At 49.4% G+C, this 24,190-nt stretch overlaps 3 protein-coding genes across 3 annotated transcripts in view; 2 read left to right on the forward strand and 1 right to left on the reverse strand.

Annotated features, from left to right (window-relative positions):
* The first annotated feature begins 299 nt into the window (after positions 1-299).
* On the forward strand, positions 300-6,211 carry LOC134012950 (dual specificity protein phosphatase 22-B-like). The gene is made up of 7 exons (XM_062452641.1): positions 300-635; positions 742-775; positions 2,032-2,114; positions 4,188-4,237; positions 4,646-4,720; positions 5,149-5,320; positions 5,458-6,211. The coding sequence occupies exons 1-7, from the start codon at positions 615-617 to the stop codon at positions 5,602-5,604; spliced, it is 582 nt and encodes a 193-aa protein (XP_062308625.1). The 5' UTR covers positions 300-614; the 3' UTR covers positions 5,605-6,211.
* An 896-nt stretch (positions 6,212-7,107) lies between these two features.
* Positions 7,108-11,437, forward strand: LOC134012814 (interferon regulatory factor 4-like). The gene is made up of 9 exons (XM_062452418.1): positions 7,108-7,258; positions 7,517-7,760; positions 7,870-8,056; positions 8,467-8,549; positions 8,851-8,995; positions 9,381-9,479; positions 9,554-9,931; positions 10,390-10,502; positions 10,617-11,437. Exons 2-9 carry the CDS (start codon positions 7,563-7,565, stop codon positions 10,776-10,778), a joined length of 1,365 nt encoding a protein of 454 aa, XP_062308402.1. The 5' UTR covers positions 7,108-7,258; positions 7,517-7,562; the 3' UTR covers positions 10,779-11,437.
* A 3,154-nt stretch (positions 11,438-14,591) lies between these two features.
* Positions 14,592-24,190, reverse strand: part of exoc2 (exocyst complex component 2) — a 36,900-nt gene continuing 27,301 nt past the window's right edge. The window contains exons 12-28 of the mRNA XM_062452417.1: positions 24,171-24,190; positions 23,616-23,740; positions 23,258-23,326; positions 23,011-23,168; positions 22,454-22,575; positions 21,872-21,933; positions 21,667-21,747; positions 21,364-21,423; positions 21,169-21,230; positions 20,779-20,845; positions 19,956-20,072; positions 18,717-18,858; positions 16,922-16,977; positions 16,367-16,489; positions 16,121-16,182; positions 15,807-15,866; positions 14,592-15,028 (exon numbers count right to left, since the gene is read on the reverse strand). The exon at positions 24,171-24,190 is cut by the window's right edge and continues 100 nt beyond it. Coding sequence (XP_062308401.1) covers positions 14,935-15,028; positions 15,807-15,866; positions 16,121-16,182; positions 16,367-16,489; positions 16,922-16,977; positions 18,717-18,858; positions 19,956-20,072; positions 20,779-20,845; positions 21,169-21,230; positions 21,364-21,423; positions 21,667-21,747; positions 21,872-21,933; positions 22,454-22,575; positions 23,011-23,168; positions 23,258-23,326; positions 23,616-23,740; positions 24,171-24,190 — 1,480 coding nt within the window. The 3' untranslated portion in view covers positions 14,592-14,934. The remainder of the gene's footprint in view (positions 15,029-15,806; positions 15,867-16,120; positions 16,183-16,366; positions 16,490-16,921; positions 16,978-18,716; positions 18,859-19,955; positions 20,073-20,778; positions 20,846-21,168; positions 21,231-21,363; positions 21,424-21,666; positions 21,748-21,871; positions 21,934-22,453; positions 22,576-23,010; positions 23,169-23,257; positions 23,327-23,615; positions 23,741-24,170) is intronic.

A 24,190-nucleotide genomic window follows, 5' to 3' on the forward strand; every position in this document is an offset into this window, starting at 1 on the left:
ACAGGCCTATTGTATAAGAACACGTGACAAGTAGTGGTATACCACAAATATAGTTCCTCTGAATTTTCTCTGTTCTAATTCTTGATCGATTTATAGTCAGTAGGCCTGTGTGGAGGGACAGCTAGAGTAACATACTGATGAGATCATCCCTCATTCATCCTGGCCTGTCAGAAAGGAATTGCCATTCTACCATCTTTGTCTGGATGGAATGTGTCTCCCATCCCATGACCCTTGCCTGGTCTAAATATATTCCTGGGAGAGTGTGACAGTGTTAAGGTCACATTACGTCATGACCAGCACCCGCCACCTAATCACCCTCCAGTCGGGCATAGACCACAACCTAACGGGACTTTTTTAAAATTACGTTCACGGTCGCTGAAAAGTTGGATATCAGGCTCAGAAGGGGAACTGTGACTAGAAAACGACGTGCCAAGACGCAACAGCCAGCTAGATATCTGGTTGAGGGACGCTGACAGGAGACACCATTACTGGAGCGGTGTGGAAGAAATCATTTCCTCTTTTCTTTTCATGTACTTTACAATCCAAACCAATAGAGGTCACATTTAGGTCCTGCATGTATTCAATGCGCGAGCTATAAGACCTTTTCTGTGGACATGGGGAATGGAATGAATAAGGTAGAACAACAACCGGAAATGTCATTTTACTATGTGTGCGATGATGAATTATTTCTGAAGATACCAACAGAAAAAACTCAAATCTGTCATTTTCTGTGCATGTTAGGTTCTGCCAGAACTCTATCTAGGAAACTTCAAAGGTAATGTTTATCGTTTTGTCCTTTTGCCAAGAGATCTAATTTATCAGGGACATATAAAAACTGAGATGCATGTTTCAGTTCCCCACTTCATAGAGCATGTGGTGAAATGCTGCACTGAACAAAGTTTCAATAGAGTCATCCCATAATACGCCTCACAAGGTCACTGCTTGACAAACGATTGTAGTTATTAATGCTCTTTTCGTACATAGTTTGTACGTGTGTCTTAAGTGGCTTGAAGAACAACACAGGATCACTGATCCCAGTGGTTGTTCGGGCTGTCCCTTCATGAGGGTGTCCCCTTACATGGCTTTTGAAATCTTTCCAGAAACTTCCACAGTGACAACTGTGTATGGGTGTTTTAATAGCATGTATTAATGCCAATCTCAAATTGTTTAGACTACGCAGCTCTTTGCCACTTCCATGAATGCATCCATCTTGTATCTGTTTGATGGTATGCTACAGCATTGCGTATACATATCCACAGTGTTGATGTTTTAACAGAAACCTTACATGAGCTTCCAGAGTTGAGTTGGTGTCTAATACACTGGGCTGAGAGCCCGTTTTCTGTCTGCAGCCTAAACAGGACATTAGCACCTCAGATGGATAACCACTTAACCAACCCAGTACATAGATATTCAATTTCATCAGTGACAGATATATGCCTTTTGATTTTCAGGAACATTGATTCAGTACTCAGTTTGCTGACTGTTTTCTCTTTTACAATGCATCCCAATGCACAGTTAGTTACAAGGTTGTAAAAGTTCCACATGCTTAATTTGGATTCATCATATAAAATTCCTCAACCAAGAATGCCATATCTTTGTGTAAAAAAAAAAGAGTTGTCATACAATGATGGTTTGACCTTGGGCCTTGTCAGGCAGGGTAAGTGAAAAGCACACAATGTTTATCAGGCACACAAGCACTGTTCGAAAAGAAGAAAAAAATCTCAGGGCACATCTGTGTTAAGTAGAGAATGTTTGGCTTCCTTTTAAAGACTAAAATTTGATTAGAACATTTACTGTTTCTTGCTTTTGGGCAAAGGTGTTGGACCCTTTTAGAAACACATGGTTTTCCGGTTTTTCTTTCAGTTCAAAATAAGAGCAGCCTGTTTTTCAAGGCCTTATTTGCTTGGAGAGGTCTGATGAGGGCTGCTTGTTGTCGAGAAGAAAACTCCAGATTTAGAACAGGGGCACATGGGGCTACGGCTATCAGTTGGTTGGCCTGTAGATGATGTTTCCGGTCTTTTCTGCCCTCAGATGCGAGAGACAGGGAGCTGCTGAAGCAACACAACATCACCCACATCCTGTCCATCCACGACACGGCTGCGCCCATCCTGGAGGTGAGAGTCGTCGCCAGTCTGTCATTATCGAAGCAAGGGTGACCTCTCATCGAAGCCTGAGTCTAAGTTCTTGGCTTCACCCACTGTTGCAGTGTAGTCTGTGCAGTCGGTGAGATCGTTTCAGTTAGTTACTGCAGGAGAGCTCACTCCAGTATGACCTTTACGGAGACAACACTAAGCCTCCATCTGAACCTTTTGGAACTGACCTTGAATTATGTGTTCCAACATAGATAAGCTTCTGACTTACCCTTGATCACAGTTGTCATACTATCCATAAGGTTATACGAGAATATATATAATAAATAATCAACTTAGGTGTATTATTAGGTAAGGTACAGGTTATTTACTTTTATTTGTGTGGCTGTCTTGGTTGCATGAATGCAAGCTCTGTTTACATACAACCAGGCTTCTGAAATACAAAACTGAAATTGTTGTGAAAGTTGAACTTTCTTTTCAATGTTACATGGAAAGTAGTACAGTTCTAGTATCGTTCACAAGACATTGGGGTTCCACCTAGCTCTGTAACTGAAGTTGTAGTTGTCCGAACACAACAGACAATACTGCTCAATGGAAAAAAATTCTGGTTAAAAATATTTGTTACGTGGAGCTTGTAGCAATGGTTGAACATATATTGCCACATCGTATGTCTGCTGTACATAGCATCCACCTGAATACAAGACTGAGGTCTCATATTCATAATGACATGAAAGTGCAACTCCATTAGAAAAGTGTTTTCTTGGTTTTCGGGTTTGGAGCTACTTTTAGATGTTCCAATTTGTGTACGGAGCGTGAGAAGCAGCGAATGTGGGTTTGTGTGTGTGGAAGGAGACCAAGAGATGGAGCAAAGCTCAAACGAGACCAAGATAGAAAGGAAAAGAAATGGGGGGGTTCAGTAAAGTCTCTTTTACAACGTTTTCGACAGCAACTCTTTCACAAAGCTTTCGATGGCACACGACACGGACCGTAATGAAACAAACACACACATCCCTCCTGTTAAATGTCTCTCTCTGTCACTATAATCTGCATAAAGCCCATGACTTTATCAGGGACATTTCTTAACCTTCGACATGGCACACTTACTATTACATAGCCAGAGCTCTCTCTCTCTCTCTCTCTCTCTCTCTCTCTCTCTTACAACTTTCATCTTTTCTCACTGAAAGCCGATCTGAAAACTGGAGTAAAAACCTGTTTGCTTTCTCTGTCTGCAATCTCAGTTACTGTATACCAGTCTGTCACTGGGATTTCAGTAGCCAAAACTGTGTCTCGACCCTGAAGACTTTGTTGTAGCCGCAAAGAGAAGGTTTGGCTCTTTTTGCATTGTCACCTAAGCAAGCGCATCCATGCCTATACGTTTCTTCTTCGATCTGACTCAGGTCTATTCTACATCCTTTGCACGGATGGCCAGATGGACGGTCTATTTGCATAGACGGACCAATTACTTGGAAGTTGAGAGTGAAGTTTAGGACAGGGAGGGGGGGGGATGGGGTATTAGTCAGCATTACAACAATGCTGGCGGTTACCTCATTGTAATTATGCCTAATACGACCAAATACGACCAAATGCGTCCAAATACGTCCAAATGCGAAATATAAATCCTTCACTAGTCTTGCCTTTCCAAAATAAATGAATTCGATCCATTCACCTGTTTGAGTTTTTGAGGCCACCCTGTAGATATCTTGTTCGGAGTGTCTCTGTCTCTGTCTGTCCCTGAGGGACGATTGGGGCTTTTGCGAGGTGGGTGCAGTCATAACGAGACAAAGGTGGTTTTATGTCTACTGGGGCTGTAGGCCCCTAGCATCATCAGCTGTCAGGTGCATATGAAACACACACACACACACACACACACACCAGCTGGAGAAATTGCAGTGTCATGTGGCTCTGTTGTAAAGCAGGTTGTGTGGTACCAGATGGGCTAGGTGGGGTGGTACATTCACCGTGAAGAATGACCTGAGTGAAAATACTCTGCCAAAAGTCTCATATCCGCTATCCGCGCTGAATAGTCGATGTGTAAATGAAATCTGTATATAAATGAAATCTTTCGAAACAATTCTGACGAAACCTTTGTTTCAACAGGACTTTACATATCTTTGCATTCCTGCTGCTGACCGCTCCAAACAAAATCTGTGAGTGTGTGTGTGTGGAAGATTCTGGATTTGTATCTGTATGTGTGTATAATAGTATAGCGAGTAAGTCATGTCACATGAATAGTAGCTACAACATACTGCTCTGGACACAGAATAGAATGTTACAATCAGAATAATCTCATTATCATAGATGCTATCATAGGTGCTGTCATATGTGCATAGATGCAAACTACGTGAGTGAATGTATCATTTAAAGGTATCATGATGTTCTCACAGAATTTAACACAGTCGATCACACAATTTCACACACCATATTCCAAAATGCCCAATTTGTATGTGTGAGTGCGAATACCACTTAGAAATGCCATGACTCTTGCATGACAAAACTGTTCGAACCACTCAACAGTTTGAAAATAGAAATCTATTCCCATGCATGTGTGTTTGCAGGATTCCTTTCTTCAAAGAGAGCATCGGGTTCATCCACGAGTCTCGCCTGAAGGGAAAAGGTTGCCTGGTTCACTGGTGAGTGAAGCACATCCTCCAATTCCAAAGGTCTGTCTCTCCTCTGGGTCCCTGAGTAAAGACCTAACATGATATAAACCTATGTTCTACCCACTCTACCCAGTGAGGGCATTCCTCTATCTATCATCTGAGGGGGGTCAGATGGCTGAGTGGTTAGGGAGTCGGGCTATTAATCAGAAGGTTGTTGGTTCGATTCCCGGCCGTGCAAAAATGACGTTGTGTCCTTGGGCAAGGCACTTCACCCTACTTGCCTCGGGGAGAATGTCCCTGTACTTACTGTTAGTCGCTCTGATAAGAGCGTCTGCTAAATGACTAAATGTAAATGTAATCTTAGACCGATATTGATACATACGTTTTTGCTGTTGTTGTAATGACAAGCGTAATACCACTGGTGATGGATGAACATTGATAGCCCGTCCTTTCTCCAGTGTGGCAGGCGTGTCCCGTAGCGTGACTCTAGTGGTGGCCTACGTCATGACGGTGACAGGAAGGGGGTGGGTGGAGTCACTGGCGGCGGTGAGGGTGGCGAGGCCATGCGCCGGACCCAACCTGGGCTTCCTGCGCCAGCTCGAGGAATTTGAGAACTTTCATCTCTCCGAGGTATGTCCCTGTTTTGTTTTTTCTCCAATCCTCTTTTTCTCGGCTGTGTACTCTCCCCCCCCCCGCCCCACTCGTTTGCTCTTGCTTGTTTGTCTTTTGAGTCGAAAACAATCGTCTTTCTTTCTCATTCCTTCCAGTACCGGGCATGGCTCAAAGACAGGTATGAAGAGAGCCCCTTCAGTGATGAGGAGCACATCACAACCCTGTTGTCCCAGAAGCCTCAGGGCCCCAGTGACTTCCTGACCATCGACCGTGTCGCACCATTGGGCACCGGCAGCACATGAGCCCGCCTAATTCCCCCGAGGCCAGTCCCTCCACAAATCATCGACATCGACAGCCAATCACTGTGGCTTGACTGTGGTTGTTCAACAAACTTTGATTTTGTCCAACAACCCAAAAAACCCTTCCTCTCCCGGAGCTCTTGGAGAGCTATGTGAGAATGTGAGGAGATGGGGGACTGTTTCGTGAAAAGGTTGGAAAGCTGGTGACTTCTTGAAACAATCTCTTTCCCCGCGTAGGTGTACAACTTCCTTTCACCATTGCAGTATCTGTGCTGCTTCTACCTTCCTTTAACCCCCTCTTCCCTGGACTGCCCACCTGACATAAAATAATACTTTTTGGGTCATATGTTTGAACTTGGCCCTGGGGGGGATTTCTCAGCGATCCCCCCATGTGAGATCTGGGTCCTTTTTGACACACTCTTTTCTTTCCACCAACTGCCACTGCAACATGCAAGAGCAGCCATGCTCAAAGCCCTGGAACTGAACTACTAGAATACATACAGACGCAAACACACTCGAGATTGGATCCATTTAATGTCTACTCGTATCACACACTCCATCTCTGTGTGTCTGTGTCTTGTTCCCGTGTCATTAAAGTTGATTTCTTAAAGCTGTGCCGCCAATGGCTACATGCAATCCTCACATAAAGACGGGCGAGTTATTCACTAATAACAGCCCAGATAAAACTGACATGAGGATGAAATTATTTCATTGGTTTATACCTATTTTAAATACATATTCTTCACAATTTATGGTGCTGTGTCTGCTTGATGTATATGACATATGGATATAGGTTCTTAAAATATGGGAGAAGTGTGCATAGGCCTAGAGGTTGTTAAACTGCCATATAGGCTGTTTAACCTGCAAATACACGAATGTGACCCAACAGTGCACAATAATTTGTTTGAATTCATACAAGTGACAGTGTCAGACATGAGACTGTTTAGCTGCTATACGAGAAACCTAATATGAATTGGGGCCCAATTATATTCTATGATGGGGAAATTAAAGTAGTAGCAATTAAAATGTAATTATCAGGCTCGGCGGCGACATCATTTGTAAGAATAGTTTTTCTTGTTGAAGTTTAGGCTATGCAAAGTAGCCTATGCATATAGGTTATTTATCTATGTCTACGAAGTGGTCTTTGCATAGGCTCTTAGAACTGTCTTATATTTTGTTTAACTTCTACGTTAAACACACAATTTAGACACACGGAGGCGTCCCAACGGTTCACAATAACTTGTTGAAATTCATACAAGTGACAGGGAGTGTGAAGATTGGCCTGTGTAGCCTGTTATGCGAGATAATTTGTTCGGGTACTATTCAATTCTATTATGAAATATATAGTAGCAAATAAGCTACTATTAACAAACCAGGCTCGGCGAAATCATTTCTAAGAATTGTTTTTCTTTGTTTCTTCTCATTGATGATCCACTTTCCAACTGTGCGGGTGTCTTGGTGAATGACGCTTGTTAAGGGTTTCCCCGCATGTTTACGGGAGGCCCTCGCAGATAAGCTTCAGAGAACGGGGCAGGTACAAGCATCCTTTCCTCCAAGAGCTCCGCCCATATGAATATAATTTATAGTGTTGCCGTTGCATTGATGATCTTTCGAGACTGATTGATTTCAAAACTCAAAGAGGTTTCGAGTTTCAGAGGTAAGTTCGTGCAAGTAAGTAGGCTAAGCAACTGCAGAAAACGAGTGATCGGTGAATGGGAAACCATCATGTTATAATCAAATATATGGAGCAATCATTCAACAATTTGTTTAGGCAAAACGACCAGTTATATCCTAACCATATACGAATGTTATCCTGGGTGCTATTTGACAAATAGGCATACGCAAAAACAAATCTAAAGTTATGCATATATAGGCACAACATTAATTCTCGTTCTTGTTGTCGATCCATGAGCAGTTTTTGACTGCTTACGGTGCTGTGGCTACCTGCGGCGCGTCTGGATATGAACCCTGAAGCTGATTACGGGTTGTCGGTGAGCAGCGGGAACGGGAAGCTCCGGCAGTGGCTCATAGAGCAGGTGGACTGCGGGAAATATCCTGGGCTAGTCTGGGAGAACGACGAAAAGTCCATCTTCAGGATACCGTGGAAGCACGCAGGCAAGCAGGATTACAACCGGGACGAGGATGCCGCACTCTTCAAGGTAGGCTACGGCGCACCAGAACGCACATGGCTTGCCTTCACTTCATGTGCAACAACGCCGGGAAACAGCTTCTTGTGTTAAATCAGTAGTTCCTACACTATCCACGCAGGCTTGGGCGCTATTCAAGGGCAAGTATCGAGAGGGTATAGACAAGCCGGACCCACCGACTTGGAAGACAAGGCTGCGTTGCGCGCTCAACAAGAGTAACGACTTTGAAGAGCTCGTGCACCGCAGCCAGCTGGACATCTCTGATCCGTACAAAGTTTACCGCATCATTCCAGAGGGCGCCAAGAAAAGTAAGTGCCATATGTATACGTATATGTAGACACACACATGACACAACACAAACGAACCAATTAAACTATCTTACACGTTCTGAAGAGTCTAGGTTTCAGGGAACGTTTCTGGTGTTTTGAATCTACAAAATAGGCTGCATCTTAACCAACTCGATGCTCATGCTGCCCTATCAGAAGACACCAGTGTCACTTTTCTGAATGGGCCAGTGGGTTTGATAGGGCCCAGTGACTTCTCTACAAAATAGAAACATTCACTGTGGTGGAACATATGAAAATGAGTTCCTTACCAGCTTTTAGGAGTTGTTGTATCACATTGTATCGTATCGATAGTTTGTAATGAACTATTAAAGGAGGCCTGCACTTGTGTAAGCTAGGTGTGTGACCACAACATTTCATTGTCTTGTTCACAGGACCCAGGCAGGACCAGAGTGGCAGCCCTTTGAGTCCTATGAGTTACCCTATGTACCCCTCCTACCCTGCCATACAGCCTCAGGTGACTGACTCACACTGAAAGATTCACAATATGTGTGTGTGTGTGTGTGTTTGCGTGAGGCACAGAGAGCGAAACGTTCTCTTGAAGAGATCGAGACTTGTTAAGATCCATCCATCTGCAAACCCCCTCCCCCCCACAACTTCACACGCATGCACGCACACACACTCAGAATGACTAGCGATGCAGAGTGTGTCACATGACTTCAGTCTCAGTACTGCTTCCTCTTCCAAGCCCCTGAACCATGTCTTGCCTTCAGTCGATGCAAACAACTTTCTCAACACGTCCAAACCTTTGCCCATAGTTGCCGCCGGGCTACATGACCCCAGCCGAGCGGAGTCACTGGAGGGAGTACCTTCCGGAACAGGCCTCTCTACCAGACCTCCCCTACGCCCAGTGCCCCCACCCTCCTCGCAGCCTGCCCTGGCAGGGTTCAGCCATGGACAACGGTACTGAATGTCAATGCCCGTGTGTCATAGCCCTCGTGCTGCCTTCGGGTCACATGACCCAAAGGTTCATAACGAACCATCGTTGTGTTTACCCAATTTTACCCAATACAAAAACAAATTAAAATAATTTTCTTTTAACCATCGCAATGTGGGGGGTCTGAGACAGCCTAGCTGTTAAAAGAAAATGCTTCACTTTGTCTTTGTATGCGGTAAATTTGTCGTAATACGACGGTGGGTCACAATGACTGATGGGTCAGAATGACCCGAAGATAACACAAGGGTTAAAGGACGTGTGTATTTCTAGTATGCGGGACTGGCATACAACTAAATATGTGGATCGCTGCCCAGTTTGAAAGAGTGTTTTCGTGTGTGTGTTTTTGTACAGGTTACCAGTTCACAGGGTCTTTCTACTCCTATAGTGCCACTGACCAGACCTCTCCATTTGCTCCAGATGGGGGTATCAGGACAGCCGAAACACTCTCAGGTATGCACACACACACACACACGCACACGCACACGCACACACGCGTGCCGTACTGACTCCATTCCCCTCCCCAGATTTCCGCCTGCACGTGTCCGTGTTCTACTGCGACTCCCTGGTGAGGGAGGTGACCACCTCCAGCCCCTCAGGCTGCCACATCACCCCCTGCTCCCCCGACGAGAAGCCCTACTCCCCCCCCGGGGCTCCTGAGCTGGTGCTCCTGCCCCTGGACAGCCTGTCGGCCCAGAGGAGGGGAGACGACTGCCCGCCGAGCCCCCCGGCTGCCCTGGAGAGGGGGGTGCTGCTGTGGATGACCCCGGATGGGCTGTACGCCTGCCGGCTGTGCCCGGAACAAGTGTTCTGGGAGGGGGGGCCCTCGCCGTACGGAGACAAACCCAACAAGCTGGAAAGAGAACACACCTGCAAACTGCTCAACACACAGGACTACCTCACAGGTGGGCTGGACACACTCACAGGGTGACGAATCCACGATTGGTCTCCCAGCAGTAGGCTACCTTCCAGAAATGGAGAACAGAATACTGTTTTTCGGGGGGTTTCGGTTGGCCCCCCACGGGTGGCTGTGACACACAGTCATGTGACTTCTTCAGTTCCTCCCACCTTGCTCACAGATGTGGTGTATATGATTTGCATCAAAGATATCTTGGACTTTCCAGTCGCACTGTCTAGGAAGTCACAACAGTTCAGAAGAATCCCCTAAGACATTAATAATTGAACATCCCAGCTCTGTCCCCCTCATCCCTTTGTCGTGTCAACTTGGGGGGTCTCTGCCTAATCGAATTGAACCAAACCTAACCAAACCTGAACTAATCAAACCAGACTTAACCTGACCTAACCTAACCTAGCCTAGCCTAACCTGACTTAACCTAACCTGACCTCTCCCCACCCCCTCCAGAGCTCCAGAGTTACAACCTCCACGGTCGGCCCCTGCCTCGCTTCCAGGTGCTGCTCAGCTTCGGAGACGAGTGTCTGGACCCCCAGACCCAGAGACGGACCCTCACAGTCCAGGTAAACAGCACCCCCGTCTCGCACCCGGCAACTATCCCCCCCCACCCCTCTCATCCCTGACTGGGACGCCCCCCTCTAGAAGCTAACCCCCCCTGTTCCCTTCCGCCGCTGCAGGTGGAGCCCATGTTTGCCAGGCAGCTGCGTTACTACGCCGGGGGTCATCACCACGTCCGTGCCTACGACCTCCAGGGGTTCACTGAGAGCGGCGCGGCCCCGACAGAGGCCTTCCAGCGGGTCATCACAGCACACCATCACAGCGGCGCTCTGCAGGACTGAGCCCAAGGTGGCGGACTTTGGTGTCGGCTCGCGTGGGTGGGGAGAAGGGGGGGGGTAGTCCCAACTAGGCTGGACCAACTGGGCTCAAGACTGAACTCGGCTGAACTCTGAAATGTGGTCACAAACTGAACTTTGTGTGTGTGTGGTTGACTTAAAAGTGACTTTGGATTCAACTTTATTTTATTCTCAGGGGTGTCAGTACTGACTGGTGACATTCACCGACAAGAATGGAACAGACAGCTCTAGTGATTGTATAGTAGGCTAGATACGTATATTGGAGACCAATAAAATAGGTTTTTACTCTAGGACTGCTGTAGAAAGATTTCTAGTTTTTTGTAATTCACTATTTTTTACAAATACTTGTCCTTCAAGATATTGTTGTTTTAATAGAGCATTTAGTCTATAAGTAGTATTATTCTGAGTTTTATAATTAGCATTGTTCATGAAAAAATGAATACAAAGTTTATAGAAGCCAAAACTATCCAGTGGCAGAATGTGGCTGGATTACACAGTTACTGAGATACCATACCTTAGATAAGCTCTGCCCATATGCACTGACCAATGCTATGTTTTGTAATTTAAGTAAAATAACAATACTGTAATTTAAATACTGTAAATGATAATTTCAGTCGAATAAAGATATGTTTTGTTTGACACAATAGCTTTCTCATGCCGTGTCTGACAGATGTGTCTGTGTGCTTGGCTGTGTGAAAGACGCACATCCTATTTTGTCAGTAGGATGTGTGTGTGTGTGTGTGTGCACAGGAAATGAATGATGGTTAATCGCATCCATGCCGTTGTTATAAACAATGTGATGACATCATGAGGGGAGGAGGAACCGGAAGAGGTTGGCCACTCGTTCCGCCTCAAAGCCAGAGAGTGTCGTCCTGATGGGTGCACATGCTCGACTACCTTTCCACTTCCACGGAAAAGTCGAGAAAACCCCCAAATGGCACGATTTCTACTCTGGTTATTTACAAGAAAGTAACATCATGTTATCCCCTTTACGACGAGTTATGACGCTTACTAATCCCTTGTTTCTGTGTCATTTAAAAGAATGTCATCGTTTTTGGACAGATCTTCCCAGTGCCTCTTCGCCCCTCAGCACACACACAGGACGGCAGCACAGACTTGTCGAAAACAGCTCAAAATAGTCTCATTTCAGGCTCTCAGTCATACACCTCTGCAACCCACACCAGGTTCATCATCTCACCTGTAGCGTAACCCTTCTTACAGAGAACGGCTTCACTTCACCCAGAACGGGCACAGAGGAACAGTTAGTATTGACCCAGATAAAAGCCGACATATTTGCCTTGCCGGGGCTTCTCCAGCGGAACAGAAGACAGGTGAGGAACTCCCCTCCATCCCCTCTGTGACAGTAAACACCGAGCTGGAGGAGGACGGATGAAACCTCAGCCTTTGAACCTGCCATTGAGTACGAATCTGTGGGCGTGCGCAGAGCTAAGTTTAGAACGGGCAGAATCAAAACAACCCTGGTCCCTCTAGCATAGTCTTTGCCGGTGTGCATAAGAAGTCTGTGGAGATCTTTTCTCTCTTTTTTTAAGCAAGCCAAACTTATTTTGAGGAGTTTCTATGTTTTGGTAATTCCTCCCTAACTGACAGTGTTAACACCCCCATCATCAGTCACAATACGTGCAGCAGGGGATCAATATGACGAGCGGTGTTCTCAATTCTTTGTTTTTGACCTCCAAAGTGCTCCTAACAACCTCACAGCCAGAGTCTCTCTCCAGTCTTGCTCACGAGGCTCGAGGGTTGGACTACGTATGTCTCCAGGCTTGTCTGACTGACAACCACAGAGACGCAACACAGAACCCACTATCAGATTTGCTGTCTGCTTTCACGTATAACCGCATAACCGATCTACGGTTTGGGTAAGGACCCCGGGAAAAACCACTCCTCTCGTGGTCTAACTCGTGCCTCACACCATCTTACCCTGCCCTGTCTGGGGTGCGCAGCAGCGACGCCCGACCCCACCCTGCCTAGCCACACCTTAGCACAGCCCAACTGTCTTAGGATGGAGTATCAAACTGTCGGAACTGTCAAAGTATCACTTAGACTACACTAGACCACACACACCAGATTTGGGTCAGTAACGCATTTTAATAATAATCACGTGTTTATTTACGTAATATATTTATTTAAGTTTACTGAATTTGTAAATATCCATTGCTTGATTGTTGGGTATTTGAAAAGTATGCATTTGAATAACCAGTCACTAAACTGGTTTAACTATTTTTGTATTTGGATGAATTTTGTACAAAAATGTTTTAATTATTCAGATAGTATTTTAAGATTTCCACTATCTTGATGCAATATTTAAGTATTAAAGCACAATATACTTATTTTAGGATATTTCAAAATATACATTTGCAGTAAGCTTGCTTAGTCTCCCATACGGTCCTATTACTGTACCTCATTTTCAGAATTGAAATTTGTGCAACAAATTTAAAAACCTGTACACACCTGTATAATTCAATAAACTGATAGACTCAACAGAATAAGATGAGAACGAGAAGTTGTAATACTAAACTGAACAACCAGCTGAATCCAGATGTATTTGATTTTAGTGCCCCACCGTACTGTCAGGTAAAATGGCAATTGGTCAAATTAGCTTTCTTCATTCCATTATGCGAAACAAATACAATGTGTGACTGCTAAAAACAAAAATTAACTCATTTTACGATTCCTTATACAAGGACAACTACAGTGCCTACTGAAAAGGTATTTTAATACTTAAAGTAGTATTCAACCCAGGTCTAACAAACACACACACACACAAAATTCCAACCTGAAGGTGTCTACAGTTGCTGCTAAGTACATGCATATCAAACACAGCTCTAAATGCTGCATCCGGTCTACATCCAGTCTCTCGTCCAGCTTTACACCCCAACCTGCCACCTTCGATCTTCTTCTGACAAACGTCTTGTGGCCCCACCTCTCAAGAGCGCCCACTCCCAACCCAATCTCTTCTCCTGTCTGGCCCCCCAATGGTGGAATCATCTCCCCACCTCCATCAGAGACACCGACTGTCTCCCCACCTTCAAAAAACGTCTAAAGACGCACTTGTTCCGGGAGTACAACGGTACTTACGAAAGATTTGTTGGATCAGATGTTAGTTTATTTCCTCCAGGATTTCAATGACACTTATTGAGGGACTTGTTGTACTTGTTGCTTAGTTGTAACTGATTCAGCTACTTGTACTCGCTGTGAATTATATTATTCGTTGCTTGCTTTCCTCCAGGTACACTCTGGGCACTTTCGAGGATCATGTTGTTTAATTGCAACTTGTTTCACTACATGCTCTTCTGGTTCTACCCATGGGCTCTTATTTGCTTTTCACAATGTATGCTTCATGTTTTGGCTGCCCACATTGTTTTGGTGCTCTCTAGTTGTTTATGATCATTGACCTATGCTCCTTTTGCACTTCCTTGTAAGTCGCGTTGGAAAAAAGCTTCTGCCAAATGACTAAACGTAAATGTAAAAGATTGTGAATGAAAAAGAAAGTGTAGATCCTAAGCCAACCAGAAGACATGAGAAACAGTGAAAGGGGCAAGTCATTTGACACAAGAGTCATTTCAACACACAGTGACCAGTCATTCCCAAAGAGCTGATAGGTGAGTTCTGATAGGAAAATGACTATACCTAGAGCAAGTGCCATAGTATAGAGACTTTAGAGGCACAATTCTACTCTGCTTTGCAGCCTGGTCCCCTCTGTTTCCGTGGAACTGGACGGGTGCCAGAAGGCAGAACCATGACAGAACAGTTTGACACACCAGACGCACACACAAAAAATCCCTAAATGTGCGAATGGCTCTTTTATTTGGAGGTCAGAATAACAAAACAAGCAAAAACAAGCCCAAAAAAAAAGAACAATGTAATTCAGCGAAATCATTTGTAAAATCCCCCAAACTCGAACACTGACACACGACCAAGTGGCATTAGGATGTGCGGCGTCATACCCGGAATAAAACCGCAACCAACTCTTAATACAGAGTAGTGACTAAAACAGAACACATCCAGTACACCGCTTCAGATTGAGATGGACAAGTTGATAAGATATCGCACAGACGGCGAGTGGACGGGGGGGGGGAAGCGACCGTGAGGCCCGCGTGGAGTGGACGGGACCGGGGGGGGCTCATCTCTTGACGGGCTGGACGCACGATGGGTGGAAGCAGGTGAGCTGCAGGTGCATGCTGCTCTTGAACTTGTTCAGAAGCTCCTCCAGCAACCTGGGAGGAGAGAGAGGCAGGGGAGGGGAGGGGGGGAGGGTTGCAGGGGAGGGGGGGAGGGAGAGAGGCAGGGGAGGAGAGGGGGGGAGGGAGGCAGGGGAGGGGGGAGGGGAGAGAGGCAGGGGAGGAGAGGGGGGGAGGGAGAGAGGCAGGGGAGGAGAGGGGGGGAGGGAGGCGGGGGAGGGAGAGAGGCAGGGGAGGAGAGGAGAGGGGGGGAGGGAGAGAGGCAGGGGAGGAGAGGGGGGGAGGGAGAGAGGCAGGGGAGGAGAGGGGGGGAGGGAGAGAGGCAGGGGAGGAGAGGGGGGGAGGGAGAGAGGCAGGGGAGGAGAGGGGGGAGGGAGAGAGGCAGGGGAGGAGAGGGGGGGAGGGAGAGAGGCAGGGGAGGAGAGGGACAGAGGGAGGGCAAAGAGCAATGGAGGGGGAGGAGAGAGGGGAGGCGGAGAGGAGAGGGATCGAGGGAGAGAATCGGAGGGGGAGAGGCAGAGCGGAGAGGGACGGAGGGGCGGGGAGAGGGACGGAGAAGGGAGGGGGGAGAGCGAGGGATGGAGAGGGGAGGAGGAGGAGAGGCAGAGAGGGTCGGGAGGGTCGGGAGGGAGGGGAAGCCGAGGCGGGCCAAGTGAAGAGGGGGGGAGGCCAGTGAGCGTGTCAGTGCCACGTTGGCTTTCCTCAGGGCGAACGTTCTACCGGCTTGCAGTGTGAACCAGAGAGAGAGAGAGAGAGAGAGAGAGAGAGAGAGAGAGAGAGAGAGAGAGAGAGAGAGAGACGTGTGCACACTCACTTCTTATCCGCGCCGCTCTGGAGCTGCGGGAGAGCCTCCACAGCCTGCTTGAAGCTCGCACTGAGGAGAGACCAAACAACACGTTGCGTACACGGCGCACACACACGCGCGCGCACATAGGACACGGCACACACACAGGACACACAGGAAAAGTGACAAATGCTGAACCAGACTGGTTTCACTTCCGCTCTGCACCGCTGTTGGATCAGGTAGATGTGGGATCAGAATTGGAGGGGGGGGGGCAAGATTTATGGTGTGTGCATGTGTGTGTGCATGTGTGTGAGAAAGACAAAGAGAGATGGTGTGAATCTTACTTGCTCTCAGAAGTCAGGTAGGAGCCGACGGCATCTCTCAGGGCACACAGTTCCAGACGGGCCTGATGTGTGTGTGTGTGTTAGAGAGAGCGAGAGACTTTGTTATCTGTAGGGTAAATCCCTATGAAAGTCTTGAGATTACTAATCCTACAATTGAGTTGCAAACTGCTTCGTGTGTAAGTCTGTGTATGCACTGCGTGTGTGTGTATTGGGCGTGTGTGTGTGTGTGTGTGTGTGTGTGTGTACCTGCAACGCCCCATTCTTGCTGAAGGATGACACGCACTGCATAAGCCGACTCATCTCCTCAGCCACTGCCTCGACGAGGTGGGACAGGGCCCGAGGAACGAGCTCCTTAGACACTGTGAACACCTGAGAGACAGAGAGAGAGAGATACAGAGAGACAGAGAGAGAGAGACAGAGAAAAACAGAGACAGAGAAAAACAGAGATATAGAGAGAAACAGAGGTAGGGCGAAACAGAGAGAGAGAGAGAGAGAGAGAGAGAGAGAAGTAGAGAGATAGGGCGAAACACAGAGAGAGAGAAGTACAGATAGAAAAAGAGAGACACAGAGAGATAGAGAGTAACAGAGAGACGGAAACAGGGATGGAAGCAGAAAGAGAGAAACGGAGAGAGAAACAGAGACACGGAGAAACGGAGAGATAACGACAGACAGAGAGAAACGGAGAGAGAAACGGAGAGAGCGTGAGTACGGAGAACTGGGGGTGGGGGGGGGGTGGGGGAGGGGTGTCGCCGGTGCAGACAAGGCCACCCCGGGCTGGGTCGAGATCGGCGCAGCGCCTACCTCGGCGTGGACGGTGATGATGTTCACCAACGCCTCCTTCAGATAGTTCCTCACACCTGGGGGAGGAACAAGACTGATGTCATCCTCTGGAAACACGTCAGGGACAGCCAACAGGAGAGGAGGAGAGAGAGAGAGAGAGAGAGAGAGAGAGAGGGAGAGAGAGAGAGAGAGAGAGAGAGAGGAGAGAGAGAGGAGAGAGAGGGAGAGAGAGGGAGAGAGAGAGGGAGTGAAAGAGGGGGAGAGAGAGAGGGAGGGAGCGAAAGAGGGACAGAAAGACAGGCGGGGGGAGAGAAGGAGGGAACGTTCTAGAGAAGGCCTCTGACAGACTTGACGCCTCTGAGCTCTGATGGCTGACATGTGACATATTCCCCAAGTTGAAGTGTCACAGCGAGACGGAACAAAAGAAGCCAAATCAGTGAAAGTCAGATTTCTCGGCTTTCGCTGGCGATGGCTTGCACCCACACACACCCACACACACACACACACACACAAAGTCTTAGCCAGTGAAAGTCTCAGATCCTATTTACTCAGTGTAGTGGTTAAATGGTACAAATGTTCCTCTTTCACTATCAGGAATGGATGCTTCTCTCAAAGGCCACAGGCCTGAAAACCTCATCTTCCTGGCCTTCCTTAAAATGAATGTGCCACACACACACACACACACACGCTCTGCGCCTTATGCATAACATCCTGTTGAAAAATAAACCACACACAAGTTTCACCTGGGTTAAGGGCACTTCCGTGTACAGGCACACGCACGCACGCACACACACACACACACACACACACACACACACACACACACACACACACACACACACACACACACACACACACACACACACACACACACACACACACACACACACCACAGGCCAGAATGATATATCGTCCAAGTGACTGCGACAACCCATTCGTTCATATTGAGACAAACAGGTTAAAGGTTACAGAGACGCTCTCAAAGTAAAGCACCCTGTGCATAGCCTTCGGCTGTTCGACAGCGCTACAGGCAAACATGTCAGTTCGACATGCGCAGGCACCTAGCCGCGAGAGCCAAAAAGCCTTCACTACTTTTTTTTTGTTGTTTTTTTTTTATACCACAGCAAGTGTGTGAAAGTGTGTGTGAGAGACAGAGAGAGAGCCAGCAGCCTCCCCACCCACGCCTCATGACTGGGCGACAGAGAGAACGGTGGACGGGCCGATGAGAAGAACCGTAGACACGCAAACTTGGGAAATCATCGCCGGGGTGACATTCAAAAAAGAAAGTTCTGAGCGAGCCTGCCTGTGAGGGTTGAAGATGATCACACGCCTGCTTACTGTAACACTTCAAACATGTAACTTGTTTGATATTCACTCGACACACGAGATACCTAAACCACAGTGTAGTCATGTAGAACACAGGTGTCTCGATATGCCCCCCCCCCCTCCCCCCCGCTCCTGTGAGCTGCAACAGGAAGGTTATGGAGTGGGCCGGGGGGGGGGGGGGGGGGGGGGTTGCTGGTTACAGTACTTTTGGGGGTAAGTTTCTGTGGTTGTTGCGGGTGGGGGCCGTGGAGAGGGGGGGGTCAGTAGTCCCCGGTTTCTCCTCCGGCCTCGGAACTAGCCCGAGGATTTCGTCATCCTACCCATGATGCACCTGCGCGAGGTACAGAGCGTGTGTGTCTGGATGTACAGGTCCCCCGTTAGTGTGGACGGGGGGTTTACAGTTTGGGACGAGACGGGGGGGGGGGGGAGGAGAGGGGGGAAGGGAGGGTGCGTGTGTGTGTGGGGGGGGGGGGGGGAGGGAGGAGGTTACCTGTGGGTGGAAGGCAGTCCCTCCAGTCGAAGTACCCGGCATAGATGCCCGGCTCCAGGGACCCCACGATGGGGTCGGCCTTGCGCTCGATGTACGCCTCGAAGAGCCGCGAGTCCAGCTCTCGCACGCCGTTCACGCTCACCTGGCGACGCAGAGATGGACGGGGGGGGGGCACAGTGAGGGGGGGGGGGGGCAAAACCAAACACGCCCAACTGGCTCTGAGCCAACGGCGAGCACGGCTCGAAAGCCGCTCTTCTTGAAAACCCAGCCCAAGCTCATTGACTTTACTGGAAAGGGCCAACCGAAAACTGTCCCTGAATGAATCAGAGGTTAGTCAGCAGAACGGAGGCAAAGTTGGTGTGTGTTGACATCTGAACGAGTGTGTGTGTGTGAATGGGAGGGCTCGAGAGGCGGAGAGAGTGAAAACCTTGTCCTTTGCCCTTTTGACAGTCATTTGGTCCTCAGAAGTGTGCTTGTGCGATGATTCATTCTCGACTCAATCAAAGCACCCAGTGGATTCAAGTCACTTGTTACAGTAAGTAGTGTGAGCAGTATGTAGAACACTGAGTGTGAGTGTGTGAGTAAAAGGCAATTTTATGCTTAAAAGACATTTGTAGACGATTTGTTAACGGGCAGAACATGCTTACAGTGTGTTGTTTGGTCTGGCACATCCAGAGTTTCATCTCTGCCGTATTGACACAAATGCCAGCATTGTTTGTTGATCACTTCGGAACATGTTTACAGCATGTCAACTTTGGAAAGTCCCAGAAGATTTTTCTTTTGATAAGTGTTATCCTTCTTTTCGAACTGCAGTCTGTCTTACCCCTACTATACACCCTACTATTTCTACACGGTTTGAAGACATTTTCTATGCCTGCCATAATCTTCTCAGGTCTGAACGTCAAGAACTTTTACTCAAACAAGCTCTGACGGAGGTTCTAGACCATTTCAACATACTTGTTGTCATAATGTTTGTCTCCACAGCATTGCAGGCATTAACAGGCAAAAGACCATGTTTACAATTATTCAGACTCTAATTTTTTTTTTTTACAGGGGCCACTAGGGAGTCCAAGCTTGTTCCCCCCCCCCCCAGTCCAAGCTCCCCCCCCCCCCCCCCCCCCCAGTCCAAGCTCCCCCCCCCCCCCCCCCCCTCCCAGAACCTCCCCCGACAAGGCCGTTTTTCTGTCATGGACAAACGAGCATGGCCAGCTGTGTTGAGTGTCTACCCGCCATACTGACCCGCGTGATCTTGTCTGTCCCGGTGAAGCCGTGCTTCTCAAAGTGTTCCGCCAAGTTGAGGAAGGTGTGCTTCTCCAGGTACTGGCAGTTACTGAGGATGATCAGTAAACGCTGCTCCTGCACACACACACACACGCACACGCACAAAGACACACGGACGAAGGTGAGGGGGGACTGGGATTTCGACGTCGCCGTCCACGCACAGTTCCGTGCCGATCGGCGAAGCCTCGATCGAAACCCTGCTGACCCCTCGGGGCTGGCTCGGTTCCTGGACGCCGGCGTTGACAGCGAGAGAACGAGGGCAAGTGTCCGCTCTGTACCCAGCCGCCCCCGTCTCGTCATCTGCCAGACCCGGCAGAGGGGCAGCCCTCGAGTCTGAACTCTGCAGCGGCTGCCCTGGATATCGCCTGGCTGTCTACCCCCCGCCGAAGACCGCAAGCTCGGGGGGGGGGAACCCCCGTCTGCGCCCTGCTCCCTTTCCCTTTACCAGAAGCACCTTAAGCTCTCCTCCTTCCTTCCTCCCCCTCTCCTCACCACAGTCGCCACCACCCTCAGCCCCTTTCGGTCTCGTCTCTCTCGGCTTTTTACAGGAAATGAGGATGCGTCTGCTTCCTGTCCACAACCAGGAAACAGTCAGATAGACGGTGGTTTGCCGGTGAATGGCATGCCCTTGTGTTTTTGTGTGCGTCTGTTTGTTTGCGTGTGTGTGTGCGTGCGTGCGTGGGTGGGGGGGAGGATGGTGGCAATCTCAAAAATATTGTCGTCCGAGTCATACGTGTGTGTGTGTGTGTGTTTGTGTGTGTGGAGGGTTATTGGAACTCACCTGTGAGGGGTGGAAGTCCTCCTGAACGCCACCAAATAGGTCGGGGGAGGCCAGGTCCACCGCCATACTGGGGGGAAACACACCGACAGCGTCGGTTAAAACACACAACCTTTCCGTTCCGTCGGCGGATTGGCGCCGCGTGGCGTCGTCGTCGTCGTGTCAGTGCGCGTCTCCCTCCCGATATCGCCCACGCCGGGATTCGAACTCAGCACCTCTGACTCGCGAACGCCACCGCCGCCGCCTTTTACGAACCCACGCTCGAACCGGCGCCGAAAAGCGAGCTCTTAGATGGCGGCGGGTGGGCAGGTATTCACACCGAGGATTGAGTTGAACCAGTCGTTCCACGTGCACACACACACACACACGCGCACACTTTTTCGGTCCACTCACTGGGCTGTGTCCATGTCCGCGTCGGTCTTGGTGCTCAGCTCTTCCACGCAGCTGATGAACACCTTGGAAAGAGGGACGGGCGTCAGCGAGACACGGCGTGAGCGCCGCGGCAGCTCCGACCGCGGAGCGCCGACGGACGTGCGTCGGCCCCCCCCGGCCTGGCGCCTAGGGCACTGTGTGTGTGTGTGTGTTTACCTTCATGATGCTCACGCAGAGCTCTGTCGTCTGGTCCTGAGCCTGCTCCAGCTGAAGCACCTGCAGACACACACACACACACATGGATACACACACACGGACACACACACACACACACACATGGATGGATACACGCACACATGGGGACACACACGGGGACAACATACACACACACACACACGAACACACACACACACAAACTGAGACAGTGGCAGACAACACAAACAGGAAAGACCCAGGCAGCAACTGCACTGTCAGCGCGGACACACAGGGAGTGCTGGGTACGGAGAGCGGGCCCCTCACGTTGATCTCTCCCGGCCTGGTCTCCATGGGCTCCCGGAGGGACTGCAGCATCTGGACCATGCACTGTTCAAACTGCGCCGGCTGAACCACGCAGAGCCAAACACACGGGAGGCAAAAGGTGAGGAACAGGGATGACCGATCGGTCTCCGTGGAGATCGGCTGGCGCTTTAAAGGGTCTGGTTTCGTGTCTGGTGTGGGTTCTTACGAGGCTGGTGATTCCTTCGTTGTCCACGACCCAGTTTTCCTTCTCGGCTAGCCTTCTGACATCTAAGGACACACAAACACACATCAAGTCACTTGACCAATGGGGATCACTGATACAAAAACGCAAAAACAAAATCTTTGCGTTATGTTGCACTCGCAAAAGAAAAAGGTTGTTTCGCCTCGATGTACACTGTATACATTGCTAATACTGCATGCATGTACTGAACATCAACTAAATTCAATGGCATTGACAAGTGACAGGCTAACAGGAAGTTAGCAGTTGATGTGCAACACCCAAAGAAGCGCACACACAAAGAGCGCTGCGACCGTGGGAAACCACAGCACCTCCAGATATGAACTGCGACGCTCGTCGAGACTTCGGCTTGTGGGCGACGCTCGAGTCGATAACGAGACAAAGCCCCGGTCTGAATGACCCGAAGTTCGCCACAACAACAAAAAGAAACCTCTTCACCCCGGGAACTGTCAGGAGCAGGCTCAGACCGCTCTCTCTCTCTTTCGCTCTCCTGGCTGCGGGGGTAGCCAGGACGTCTCGCCGTGTGACCCCCCCCTCGGTTTGGCTCACCTTCTCCGGCCTGGTGCAGAGTGACCAGGAGGCAGTGCACGCGCAGGTCCAGCAGGATGTCCTGGATCACCTGCAGCAGGTCGTTGGGGATCTCGAGAGCAGAGAGCGCCTCGTGGCTTATCCTGAGAGAGAGAGAGAGAGAGAGAGCAGGAGAGACAGAAGGAGAGAGAGAGAGAGTAAGAGAGAGGCAGAGAGAGAGAGGGGAAGAGAGAGAGAGAGACAGAAGGAGAGAGAGAGAGAGACAGAAGGAGAGAGAGAGAGAGAGTAAGAGAGAGGCAGAGAGAGAGAGGGGAAGAGAGAGAGAGAGACAGAAGGAGAGAGAGAGAGAGAGAGAGAGAGAGAGAGAGAGAGAGAGAGAGAGAGAGAGAGAGAGAGAGAGAGAGAGAGAGAGAGGGAGAGGGATAGAGGGAGAGAGAGAGGGAGAGAAAGAGGGGGGGGGAGGGGAACATAATTCAAAACGACAGCCTTGCGCACACCCTCACCACAACCTCTCAATCACACACACACACACACATTCAGACCGCACCCCCCCCCCCACACACACACCAGGTCCGTACCTGACGGTGTGTATGACCTGGGTGAGCCAGGGCCCGCTGAGCTCCGTCTTATTCCCCCAGCCGCCGTACAGCTTGAGGTCCAGCTCGGACAGGGTGGCCGGCAGGAGGGCGCCTCGGACCAGCTTCACCAGCCTGTGGGTCACCTCCTCGATCATTTTCTACACGCACATACACACACACTGTGTTAGATGGCAGTCGAACGCCGCGACGACGAGCTCGGGAGACGTCGTTTGAGAGCGGGACGTACTTTGAAGTCGCTCTGCTTCTGCCTGGCGTTCTTCTTCGATCGCTCCACCTGGCCCGACTTCTCGCCGGTCTGTGGAAAAGAGAAACGGACGCCGGAATCAAACCCCGGTTCGATTCGCGTCACCCTTTCCTGACGACGTACGCCCACAGAACTGCCCCCCCCCCCCCCCTCAGCCGACCTGAAACCTCAAAAGAGTCGACCGCACAGCTTTGACAATCGACCCCCTCGCCGACTCACACGCGCACTTTATAATGTGAAACTGGGCATCGTCCTTGCGGGTCTCACAGAGCATTCGATTAAAAAAGGACCAAAACGTGAAACTGCTATTCATGTCCGGCTCCTTTTTCTTGGGTCGTACCTCGCTGAAGAGACTCCCGTTGACGTAGGAGATCCACAGCTTCCAGAAGTTGGGCAGCTGACCAATCACCACGTCCGACAGCTTGTCCACAAACTGCACCTGCTGGGGGGTCTCGTAGCGCATGGCTAGCGCGGGACACACACACACACACACACACACACACACTCGTTACACACCCTCTCACCGAGACGGCTCGAACCACAGCCGAGCTGCGGCTTGGAAATACTGCGCCTGGACGCTAAATTACGTTCGCCCAGGCCGTCCAATACCCCCCCCTCACATGTAGCTGCAGTGGTTAAACCCTAGACATACCCTCATGTATTGACAGTTTTTGTATGCGTTTGTAAGTGCGGTCTATGTATGTGAAGCACCATGACGGTCTGAACTCACGTCTCCACGTTATGACAACAACAACAAAATGACTAAGTTATGACTAAGCGAAAGAGAAAAAAAAGTGTTCAAAACCCCTGGCGGGGGGGGGGGGGGGGGGGGAAGCCCTGGTGGTGGAGGAGGCGTGGTGTCGTGTCGCCGGGCCGGGGGGGGAGGGCGACTCACCGCTGGGCCGCGGCGTGTGC

The sequence above is a fragment of the Osmerus eperlanus genome, chromosome 26, assembly GCF_963692335.1.
Source record: "Osmerus eperlanus chromosome 26, fOsmEpe2.1, whole genome shotgun sequence".
Taxonomy (NCBI): Eukaryota; Metazoa; Chordata; class Actinopteri; order Osmeriformes; family Osmeridae; genus Osmerus; species Osmerus eperlanus.

Bases quoted from the DNA above. Each gene is read 5' to 3' on its own strand.
- LOC134012950 (XM_062452641.1), top strand. From the start codon at position 615: ATGGGGAATGGAATGAATAAG. The intron at 2,115-4,187 runs GTGAGAGTCGTC...TTGTTTCAACAG, and splicing joins CGGCTGCGCCCATCCTGGAG to GACTTTACATATCTTTGCAT. The intron at 4,721-5,148 runs GTGAGTGAAGCA...TCCTTTCTCCAG, and splicing joins AAAGGTTGCCTGGTTCACTG to TGTGGCAGGCGTGTCCCGTA.
- LOC134012814 (XM_062452418.1), top strand. From the start codon at position 7,563: ATGAACCCTGAAGCTGATTACGGGTTGTCGGTGAGCAGCGGGAACGGG. The intron at 7,761-7,869 runs GTAGGCTACGGC...CTATCCACGCAG, and splicing joins AGGATGCCGCACTCTTCAAG to GCTTGGGCGCTATTCAAGGG. The intron at 8,996-9,380 runs GTACTGAATGTC...GTTTTTGTACAG, and splicing joins GGGTTCAGCCATGGACAACG to GTTACCAGTTCACAGGGTCT.